Raw genomic sequence first — 11,583 nt, forward strand, 5'->3', positions numbered from 1 at the left:
GGGTGAGTGAGGCTAAGAGGAAGATTTGCATAGTAACAAAAATAGTTTAAGAGATGCAAAGAGTGTTTTCCTTTTGGTTACTTCTGCCCACCTTCCACTCCCAAATCACTGTACAAATCCACACACCATTGTTTAGTATTTTCTGCTTCAACAAATTACAATTTCCATATTATGAAAGAATATGAATGAGATGCAATTTGCTAAAGCAAGGTGTCATATAACTCAAGGACGATCTGTATTTTGTAAAATGAAAACTCTCCTAGTAATATATATCAGTAATCTATCCTAACCACCTTGTCTAATAAATATTAATGCTCCTGTGGTTTTTTGCTAGCATCTATGACACACTATCTTTTACTCTAGTTATTTCTGAACCTCTCCATCTACTTTATTATTCAACTGTAAAGTCCCTTTAAAGCAAAGCTGTATCTCCCTCACTTTTGTGTCCCCCATGTCTCACACATGAAACCCAAAATAAAAACTGGCTTAACATTGGTCCTGTATTATAACTATTTTATAGTTATGACCTTTAAAAACTGTCAATAAAGTGCATTTACCTGTATAGCCCATAAATTTTCCAGGGATTTCTTGATTACAGCAACGACTGCAAAAAATCTGCCCACACAGTCGGCAATGGTGTCTGCGCCTGAAGGTCGTAAATTTCTCACTACAGTCATAGCATTCTTTACATTGGCTATCGGGCATCCAGTATTGCTTCAGGTCGCTATCCTATAACAATAACAGTATGTGAAATTGAAAATATGAAAGATGCAATGACAAATGCAATGCTAATCAATATCCTACAAGGTTTCTTTTGCAGAAATTGACAAACTATTTCAAGAATTCATATGGGAATGGAAAAGACCAAAATGACCTTAAGCCTTAAACAGCCTTAAACAAGACTTAAGGTGAAGGACTTACATTACCAGCTACCAAGACTTATTCTAAAACTATAGTAATTTTAGACAGAAAATTCATTCAAGGATAGAAAAAAATGGAGCTATAGAACAGAAAAGAGAGCCCGGCACACCCTCACACATGTATATGGACTTATAACAAGATTTATAATGCAATCAGTGAAGCATGGTCTTTCCAAAAAAAAAAAAAAAAAAAAGAAAGCAACAAAACAAAATCAAAAAAATGGTACTTGGTCCAATTAGACCTCCATGAGAAAAAAATAAAGCTTGACCCCGAAACTTTACATGAATTATAAAGTTTCTTGAAGAAACCATGAAAGACTCTTTACTGACCCTGGGCTATATAAATACTTCCTAAACAGAAAAGCTCTAACTTAAAACAAAAAGCACTAACCATAAAGGGGAAGAAAACTGAAAAATTAAAATTAAGAATTTGTACATAAAATGTGTTCATAGCTGGAGGAAGTACTAGCTGAACATTCTTTCGAGTCGAGTAGCATGATGCCATTTTTAGTGAGTATGCCATGAGCCCCATATAAGTATTTAGTAAAAATCTTCTAAAGCCTCGAGAGAGTACCTGGCTTTTCCCCTCCATGATTTCCTTGAGGCGTTTTAATACTGTGCTGAGGCTTCGAAGCTGAACAGCTGTACGAGGGTCATGACCTCCAAAGGTAGGTTCTGCTTTCCTTCTTGTGTCTGAGTCAGATTTACCAAAAAAAAAAGCAACCTTGTTATTAGTCTCTAATATCTATGCAAAATAAGGTATAAATGTGATGCACAGTGCCCTTATGTTCTCCCAGCCAGTGATATGGATTGAGAGTTAAACTAGTTTTTATAAAGGTAAAAGGCTGTTGGAAGTATTTATTACCATGTAAACCATTGCTTCACAAGCAAGGAAGGAAGGACTACCTAAGAAAAGCACTGTCTAAGACCACTGACGATTTGAGGCCTCAGATGGACACACTGCTTAAATGGCCCCAAATTCATTAATGATTTTTTGGGCTCTTTGGTTCCAAGCCGTAATAAATACCTGCTAGAAATTTAGCAGAAGAAAAAGCAATCCCTGTGAGTTAACCTAGCTTCGTTTCTACAAACAGTAAGCAACAGTTCAGTTCATTAGAGACCAAGTACTTAAGGCCTCATGAAGCAGATGATCAGAAAGGAGTTTAATAAAACACGTTCCCAAAGACTGACAGAGTTTGGAACACCCAGGGCGGTAATTTACCCAGAAAATTCCCTTCACCAAGATCTAAACAGATTAAAAATGCCAAAGAATGGCTAGAACTCCAATCCTACCCTCTCCTGCCACCTCCTTGACCCTGCAGCTCCGAACTGGAAGGGATCACTTACACTTTAAATAGCAATACTAAAGTCAGTCCTATCAATAGTAAAACAGACCCAAATTCAGCTTCATGGCCAAAATGGGTATGCCCACCAAAGCTGTCATATTATGTCCTTATTTTAGAGCAAGATCCCAAGTGAAGTTTCCACCTATTCCTGGCTCTGGCAGTTAAAAAACCTAAGGATGAAGTGGAAGTGGCTTGACAAAAAGGATGAACATCTCTATTAGCTTGAACTCATTAACCTAATAACCTATGGCCGATTAAGATGGAAAATACCCCACCTTAAGTCTCTCTCAAGCTCACTTATCTGCTAGATTTGTTTTAGGCGTTCTTTGTTTTGGTTGGGTGGGACAGAAAGGATTACCGAGAAATGAGAGGTTGCTCTCTAAATCTAAATTGACAAAAAACGTCCCAAGACAACGGAATAACACAAATTATCATAACTCAAATGATTATCAAAAGTGCACCCATGCTAGAAAACTTTAAAAACTTTATCTTTGTATAAATAGTCATATGCTAATTTCAGCAGACAGCTCAGAGGAGTTGTTACTAGAATACAACGTGCAAGTATCAGAATGACCAAATTTTTCTTGAGTATCACAATATAAAGCAAGTGTTCATAATTCACAAGTTGAAAAAAGAGGCAGATGAAACTGTTAGATCGCAGATCGCAATGGCTGTGCTCCCATGCTGGGACAACAAATAATAGTGAAGCCCCCTGCATTTAGCTACTCAGAAATATAAGAGAGTACGAATAGCATCATTCACTAGAAAAGGATGAGCAAGGCTGTTCCTGGAACCAAAGGAATCACAGGATGACGGTGGAAAAGACCTGAGAGATCTGGTCTAGCACTCTGCCCTAAATAACCTAAGATGCTTCTCTTGTAAAATGGATATTACATAATTAAGTGATCTTCCTAAAGTCACAGGGCTAGTAAATTGTGGAATTACAGCCTTTCAGTAGAAAAAGGAACTTGATTAGTCAAACAGTCTCAGGCTTCTGAAGCTTAAATGCCCCTAGCAGCTAAGGCAGAAAGAATCAAAGAATCAAACGGACTTGATAAAAGACAGTAAGGAGTGGTGGGGATTGCAGCAAACTAGACATTACAAGCTCCACCTAGTGATTTTCTTTTTTTAAGATTTTATTTATTTATTTGAGAGAGAGGGGAGCAGGGGGGAGGGGCAGAGTGAGAGGGAGAAGCAGACTCCCAGCTGAGCAGGGAGCCCGACGCCAGCGACACCAGGAGGCTTGATCCCAGGACCCTGGGATGATGACCTGAGCCGAAGGCAGACGCTTAACCGACTGAGCCACCCAGGTGCCCCCACCTAGTGATATTTAAATTCAAGATTATCAAAACACCAAGGCAAGGTGTGACAGGCTATCAGTTTGTAATCCCTAAGAGACTCTAGTCCAACTCCTCAATTTGACAAATAAAGAAATTCTATGCTTAATTCAGCCTAGGATGTAGTCAGATCCCTCACCAAAAACAATAGTGTTTCCACAGGTCAGGTTCAAAAGGGAAGGAGTTCACTGAGCTTAAAGGTTAAGGTAGGGATGGTCTCTTCCTTCCAACCATTTGGGGTTGAAGAAGAGCTCCTCTCTCCCTCTCCCCCTTCCCACCTTCTGATTCTTCCTTCCAAATGGCTGATGTAACCCAGGCTGAGGCTCGTTGCCCTAGGAAACCTGCAGAGGTGATGCAGCCTTGCTCCAGTCCTCAGGCAGTTCCGCACCGAGTCTCAGCTAGCTATAAGATATCCTCCCACCAAACATCATTACCTGTGCCTGCCTACTTTTCACTCGAGGATTTCATGGGGAAGACTGGCCAGACAAGACAGGATGTGGTGTTCAGGGACACTTGACTTCCAGTGTTGCCCCCTCCTTCTCTATTATGCCACCTCTCACTGCCCTTCTTCTATCATCTTGAGCTGGGCAAACCACTGTGCTCAGTTTAATACTCTAACAGAAATAAAACATAAAACAACTCACTTTGTCTTGTCTCTCAATTCAGGCACTGATCCCCAGCCTACCTATTCTCATCAGAAGAGCATGAAAATGAAGATGACTATAGTCGACCAGGACAGAGAACAAACAGGCAAGAGCTCAGCTTATCCAGCCACAACGACAGTCTGCACCCCAACAAGGACAGAAGGCCAAGAGCAAGTGGCAGCCGGCTACCGGAGCGGAGAGAGTTCTGCAGCCAGAGGCATGCACACATTACACTGGCCATCCCAAGAACAGACGCGGAATTCATTCACAAAGCTGAAACTAACCTGCGTTCTCCTGGGGATGTTGCAAACTGTTCTCTTCTGAAACCCAAGCAAGTAATTAATCAAAAAACAGTCAAGAGATCTGTGCTTGGCCTAAGTTACAATTTAATAAAATGCTTAAGAATTTTTTTTTTAGGTATCAACAAATTCTTTCACTACCGAGGTAACAGTGTCATTAATTCTGAGGAGCACCTGACTATTCCAAACAGCAGAAAAGTTAAGTCAATAAACAACCTGGGAAACATAATGACTGGAAAAATCTAACACTCGAGAGAGAAATGAAATGAGAGAAACACTGTCTCACCTAATACTGCTGAAGATCGTCGCTGGAGTTCCTCGTTAAGCTGTTTTTTGTAAGGTGTAGGTGACCTCACAGACTGTGTTCTTGAAGGGAGCTGAGGGCTGGCCCAACTTCCACCGAGAGACTGCTGCTCCCCCTGGCCCCCTTCTGTGCGCTCTGTAGCAAAGGAAAGCTTGGCATTATTTGAAAAAATAAGACTCAAAGAGTTCAGCAAAGAGAAGGAATAGGAGTTCAGAAAATAATATATTTATGTATTACTTGCATAATTAAAAATTAGGTTTAAAAAAAAAAGAAATTCAAAGGAAGTGGCAAAATTATAGGCCCATATATCCTTGTCATATGTGATCCTCAGTTTTATATTTCATTAGAAATATCTTGGGCATATTAAAGGAAACAGAATGCAAGCTTTACATGCCTGCAGAGATTTTTTTTGATCGGTTTTGTTTATGGGGTAGATCCCATGTACTATTAAACCAGTGCAATAGTGGGGGCGCCTGGGTGGCTCAGTCGTTAAGCGTCTGCCTTCGGCTCAGGTCATGATCCCAGGGTCCTGGGATCGAGTCCTGCATCGGGCTCCCTGCTCGGCGGGAAGCCTGCTCCTCCCTCTCCCACTCCCCCTGCTTGTGTTCCCTCTCTTGCTATCTCTCTCTATCAAATAAATAAATAAAATCTTTAAAAAAAAAACAAAAAAAAACAGTGCAATAGTAAATAGTAGGTGCTCAATAAACATTTGCTGAATAAAAAGATTATTGCCTTGTGATGACTAAATATAATGTGGTATCCTGGATGAGATCCTAGAACAGAAAAAGAACTTTAGGTAGAAATTGAACAAGTATGAATAAAACACATACTTTAGTTTATAACAATGCATCAGTGATGGTTCATGAATATAGTATAGTAAGTATACTACACTAACGTAAGATAACAGAGAAAGCTGGGTGTGGGAGTATATGAGAACTCTATACTATCTTCCCAATTTTTCTATAAATTTCTATAAATCTAAAAGTAAACAAATTTTTTAAAGTCATTATCTTAAAAATGGACTGAGAGGAGGAGATTTTATACAGCTTTAAATGTGACTACTACTAAAAGTCAGTTAATACCATTAAAATTTCTCCTGAATTCATTTAACAATTAGCCCTCAAATTCCTTACAACAAGAGTGATTACTTTCTAATGCATGTCAAATAATACAGCCAAATAAAAAGCAAAGATACAGGCCATATTTTTAAAAAAATTTTTCCAGGTAAAAAATACATTACTTGAAAAGAGCTCATTTAAAATGTACCTTTTCACTTCCAGTTATGGAATGAACAAGTCATGGGGAAGAAAGGGACAACATAGGGAACATAGTCAATGGTATGTAATAGCATTCCATGGTGACAGATGGGAGCTACACTTGTGGGGAGCAGAGCATAATGTATAGACTTGTCCAATCACTATGCTGTACACCAGAAACTAAAGTAACACTGCGTGTCAGCTACACTTCAATGGAAAAAATAAAAAATAAGGAAGATCCGAAATAAAGGAGATTCTATAAAATAACTGGCGTGTTCTCTACAAAAATGTCAATCTCACAAAAGACAAAGAATGGGAGACTAAAGATAGATGAAAATTAAATGCAAAATCTGACCCTGGACTGGATCCTGAAAGGGAAGTTTTCTTTTGGGGACAATTCATTTGTTTGGAATACAGACTGTTCATTAAATAAAAGTACTGCATTGATACTAAATTTCCTGAAATAAATAAGTAAAAAGCATCTTTTCCCTTGATATCATTACATTTACACCTTAATCTAATGGGTTTAAGTCAACAGGCATGCTGACAATTTCAATTTTGGAAAAATAAGAACCTTTCCTCCCATATGCTGATTCTTCTAGTTTTATGGGTCTAATTACAATCTTTTGGCTATTAACCCCTAAAAGAACAAAGTCCATTCTGTGAACTTAAGAAAGTTGAAACATATTAAGAAAGAAAAAAAAAAATGCTAACTCAAAAAGGGACCTCTTTTTTTTTTTTTTTTTTGGACCTCTTTTTTAACATTTAGTTTTCAATTCAGATCTTTAGTTACCAATAATTAATAAGATTACAGGGACTATTCTAGCTTTCTCTTCATAATAAACGCCAGTGACCTATGATTAAAGCTATCTCCTTGCTGATATTTCACATCCTTGCAAAGACACAGCATGAAAGCTGAACAAGAGAATTTCAGATTTTCAAAATTGCAGGTTCTCTGATCCTTAAGAATAAGGCTTACCTTTGTTAAATCGAAAGAGATTGACGAAAGAACTATACGCTGATTTAAAAGGAGGTTCGTCCTGATCAGGAGTCAAAGGTTTAAAGTGTGTGAGATGAGAAGGACTAGTAGGAGATCGAGGCAAATCATTAGCAGAGTCCAATGTGGGGGAAGTCTTATCATCTGTGGCCATTTCATGAGTCTAAAAAACAAAAGATATGAGTTCCTAAGGAAGCCCAAAAGTTGATTCCAAACAGCATCCCTAAACATCTGGAAATCTGACTCTGAAAACTCAGACCCCCGAAAACCAAAGAGTAAATAAATCTAGTTTAGCATATATTGCAAATTAAGGCTTAGAAACACTGCAGTCTAGATCATAAGGGTCTCAATCACGTCAAACTATGAGTACATAGCCAATCTAATTTTCAACATTGCTATTCAATCTACAAAAAAATATCAAAATCATTAGCAATTTTGAGGTAAGGTGTAAGTGTGAGCAGGAAAAAAGCGTTTTGACATAATTTATCTTTTTCCTTTTAAGATTTTTTTTTTTGACAGACACTCAATAGTTTTTTAATGTTACTGGGGAAAACTGGTTTTACACAAGCATATTAATTCCTCAAAATTTTTTGAACTTAATTCAATTTTTTCTTTTAAAAAAATGCAAAGCAGGGGTGCCTGGGTGGCTCAGTCAGTCAAGCTAAGCGTCTGACTCTTGATTTTGGCTCAGGTCATGACCTCAGGGTCATGAGATGGAGCCGGAGCCCAGCATATGGGCTCTGAGCTCAGTGTGAGTCGGCTTGAGATTCTCTCTCCCTCTGCCCCTCCACCAGCTCATATGCAGGCACGCTCTCTCTCACTCTCTAAAATAAATAAGTAAGTCTTTTTAAAAAATAAAAAATGTAAAACATAAATATTTCCCAGAAAAGAAGATGGAAGAGTGATCCCTTAATGACACTTCTGTAAAGCCTCAAAAATTACCTCAAGCTGTGCCTTATCACCTCAAAAAATATACAAATCAACAAGCTGTTCCTATCATCTCTTCTTCTAGGCAGAGGAACCTGGCTTTTCTCCTTTTAAAAGTAAACTCATATAGACATTAAAATGAAGATCTTAAAGGACCTTTTTCTAAATAACTAAAAATCATAATTCAACCGAAGTAGTAAAGGTAACCACATCACCAGATGGAGGATACGGAAAAACACCGGTGTCCATTTCCTGTCATAATACTTCAAATAAGTGAGAACCATAAACTATGCATAACCCTAGTCATTAAAGTGCTATAGTTTGTCAACTAATTTATGTTTTACTAAGAGGACATCATACTCTTTCAAATGCTTTTCACTTTCAAAATCATATCTACCATCTCGTTTTATTTTTGCAAAAATCCTGGAAGGAGCACAGAGCTGGACTTACTACATTTCACCTTTGAGGCAACCAATGTACACTGAACCTAACACCCTTCTTGAGGGTTACACAGCTAGTAAGTGGTAGAACTGTAATTAGACCCCAAAATTTCATCCTAGAATTCCTCTTTTGATCAAAATTATTTTTGTAGCTCTTCACAGACTTCCAATTTTAGCCTATCTGAATTCTAACTACTCAAGACATTGCCTGATTAATAATTAATTAATTAATTAATTAAAGCAGAAATGAAACCATGGACTTGAACATGATTTGGCAATAAATGTTTGTTAGTATGGAAGAGGGGGAGGAAAGGAGGAAGAAAAAGAGGAAGGAGTGTTAAGGAAGAGCAGGGACAGAGGTGGAGGAAAGAGAGAGGAAGGTGGAGGAAGGAAGGAAGGAAAGGGTGAGAGCGGAGTGAGGGAGGGGGTGGGAGGAGGAGGAGGAGGAAGGGAAGGAGAGGGAGAGAGGAGGTCTCTAATATCACCCACTATTGGGGAGAGTAGTCAACAATCCATATTCCAGCATAAAGGATTTTGAAGCAAGCTGCTGACTGAATAAATGTAAACTCAAAAGGTGGGGGGGGGAGGGGACAAAAGGGAAGGAAAAAAAAAGAGCACTAAGGAGAAAGGATTGTGTAATTACAGCAACAACCCTCAGGCCTGGGAAAACAGTCTACATTCTACTTTGACACAAGTAACATCAGAAGCAGAGTTAAGCAATCTGCATAAAGAATCTCAGCATTACTTCTGAGGGTCACCCACATACAAAACTAATTAATAAGCTTTGGAGATATGAGGATAAAAATTACTATGACAACACCCAGCAATTGTAATCTCTGAAACATAAACATAGTCACATAGTTCATCTTAAAAATTCCATAATGACACCAGGATCTTGAAAAAACTGTCTTACAATTCTTATTCTCTGGTAGCTTACAAACTCTGCGATATAAAGGGGACTCTTTGCTAACTGATAGGCAATTAGAAATATTAACCTACTCTTCCAAATGCCAGTACTTTGCCTCTTCTCATTTGAAGGCTACTAGTATATACAGACCCACCCACACGCCATTCAGGTGATTAAGCCAATATGAAAGCCAATCAGGTATTAAACATAGAAAATAAGCCCAATCTACTAGCCAATTTCAAAATATAGCAGATGAAAAAAACCCAAGTATCAGCTGAATCATTTCTAAATACAGTTTTTAAAAATACTTAAAATGTACCCAAAATAATGCAGGTCAGCTGAATCCCAGAAATGTCAGTTTCCATCAACAAAGATTTTTTTGTTCAATTTTTCATCAACATGCCAACAGAAACACTAAAGCAAGACCACAACATGATCCATATTACTCCTCCCAGAAAGAAGAACAAGGGAGCATACAGGGAAAGAAAAAGGGAATGTAGTCTTGCTCCACAGAAGACTTAACCTGCCCAGTCTGTCAAAAACCCAAACCCAACCAAACAAAAACAAAAACAAAAATAAAAAAAAGAAAGAAAGAAAACTAAGGTTATTTTTGAATCCTGAGAGATGGAAGTTTTGGAGTGGCAGAAAACCAGATTCAAATAAGTTAGAAACAAGAGAGTGCAATACTCCAAACCACTACCCTCTACTGTCAGCATGGTACTCATTTTAAAACAGAATGCACTGAATCAATACATGATAATTTAACAGATACCTACACACTTCCGATAAGCCTAAATAACTTGCTTTATACAGAATTCTAGCACTTCTCATATGTCTTGACTATGTTAAAAATAATAATCCCTATATTGGACAGGAGGCTCTTAATTCCCTAAAAATATCCGTCACATTTCATCCTCACCCTTTTTGGGGGAACATTCTAAGCAAAGGGAAAATACTAATTGGGAAATCAAGTGTCCTCCTCAAACATAGGTAGAAACGGAATGGACTCAAATAGCAGAAGCAATCATTTAAGGAAATATACACATGTTTGAAAACCCACTATTGGTGTCGTTTTCTGTAGCTCAGGAACTTTCTTTTTCAGTCTACGGATGCACCTCTGACACACAGACGAGAAGCTGATCCATCGGAGGGAGGAGGAATTGGACTGTGCACCTCCAAAACAAGCTCAGGGACACGGGACAAGACAGGGGCAAAGGAACTTCAAATGTGTCCAAGGAAACCTCTTCAGGAACAGCCGCACCCGGCTCCCTTCCCCACTCGCCAGACAAGGCGCAACCAGGGAATCAGGGAGCCGGCTCACTGCGGGCACAGCTTCTCTGCCCTTCGTTGCCCAGCCTCGGTCGCAGTCCGGCCTCCAGACACGGTTGGGAAGCGCCAGCTCTCGCCTTCACTTCAGCCTTCCCCTCCGCTCTGGCCCCGGAGCTCCCCAAACCGGCCTTCTTCCTCACTCTCAGCGCCAGCCGGCCGCGCGCCAGGCCCCGTCCCTTACCTGCGCCTCCCACCCCGGCCCCGCCGGCCACCCTCCACCCCAGTCGCCGCTTCACCCCGTTCAGGCGCAGGAAGCCAGCTCCGGAGCGCAGCGACAGGGGTACTCGGGCCACCGGCGGTTGCTGCAGGAAGCAAAGCCACTTACACAGTTGATGCGGCTTCTCGCTTCCCCCGAAGGCTCCGCCCCCTGTTCCTCCTTCTCTCCAATCCGCAATTCTCCCGGGCGCCGGCTCCGCCCTCTCCTTCCCGTCCGCGCCACGTTTGGATCAGACGCCCAGGCAAAAGGAATCGAGCTCAAATAGAGTCGTCCTGGACAATTTGACTGATTAGGCCGCCTCAGCCTTCCCAAAGGAAGCCAGGGCGACTGCGCGCGTGAGCATCACGCGTGCCGGGTCACCCGACGGGTGCTGGCTGGGCCACTACAGTTACCGTATGTGTTCGATGATGTGGGCTCTCAGAAGATGTTACCGCGCTCAGCGTTCCCAGGGACTGACATTCACAAGAGCGCAGACTGTTGTCACACTTAAGTGACTCGGTCAATGACTGGCCATGTGACCTTAAACAAATTACTAAATTCCTCAGGCCCCTGCCCTCGTAACTGTAAAATGAGGCTGATAACAACACCCACTTCACAGACAGTTTTTTGAAGATAAAGTAAAACATTGCACATAAAGCATCTGGCACAGTGCCTTACCCC

At 40.2% G+C, this 11,583-nt stretch overlaps 1 protein-coding gene across 6 annotated transcripts in view; it reads right to left on the reverse strand.

The window, feature by feature from the left end:
• Nucleotides 1-11,124, reverse strand: part of PIKFYVE (phosphoinositide kinase, FYVE-type zinc finger containing) — a 74,924-nt gene extending 63,800 nt beyond the window's left edge. For 3 of the 6 annotated variants that reach the window (XM_032403482.1, XM_032403456.1, XM_032403487.1), the window contains exons 1-6: nucleotides 10,438-11,025; nucleotides 7,086-7,266; nucleotides 4,833-4,985; nucleotides 4,532-4,567; nucleotides 1,495-1,613; nucleotides 558-729 (exon numbers count right to left, since the gene is read on the reverse strand). In XM_032403482.1, the coding sequence (XP_032259373.1) occupies nucleotides 558-729; nucleotides 1,495-1,613; nucleotides 4,532-4,567; nucleotides 4,833-4,985; nucleotides 7,086-7,257 (652 nt within the window). In that variant the 5' untranslated portion in view covers nucleotides 7,258-7,266; nucleotides 10,438-11,025. The other 3 variants (XM_032403463.1, XM_032403470.1, XM_032403474.1) reach the window with 3 other exon arrangements.
• Between the last annotated feature and the right edge of the window lie 459 nt (nucleotides 11,125-11,583).

The sequence above is a fragment of the Phoca vitulina genome, unplaced genomic scaffold, assembly GCF_004348235.1.
Source record: "Phoca vitulina isolate PV1807 unplaced genomic scaffold, GSC_HSeal_1.0 scaffold1, whole genome shotgun sequence".
Taxonomy (NCBI): Eukaryota; Metazoa; Chordata; class Mammalia; order Carnivora; family Phocidae; genus Phoca; species Phoca vitulina.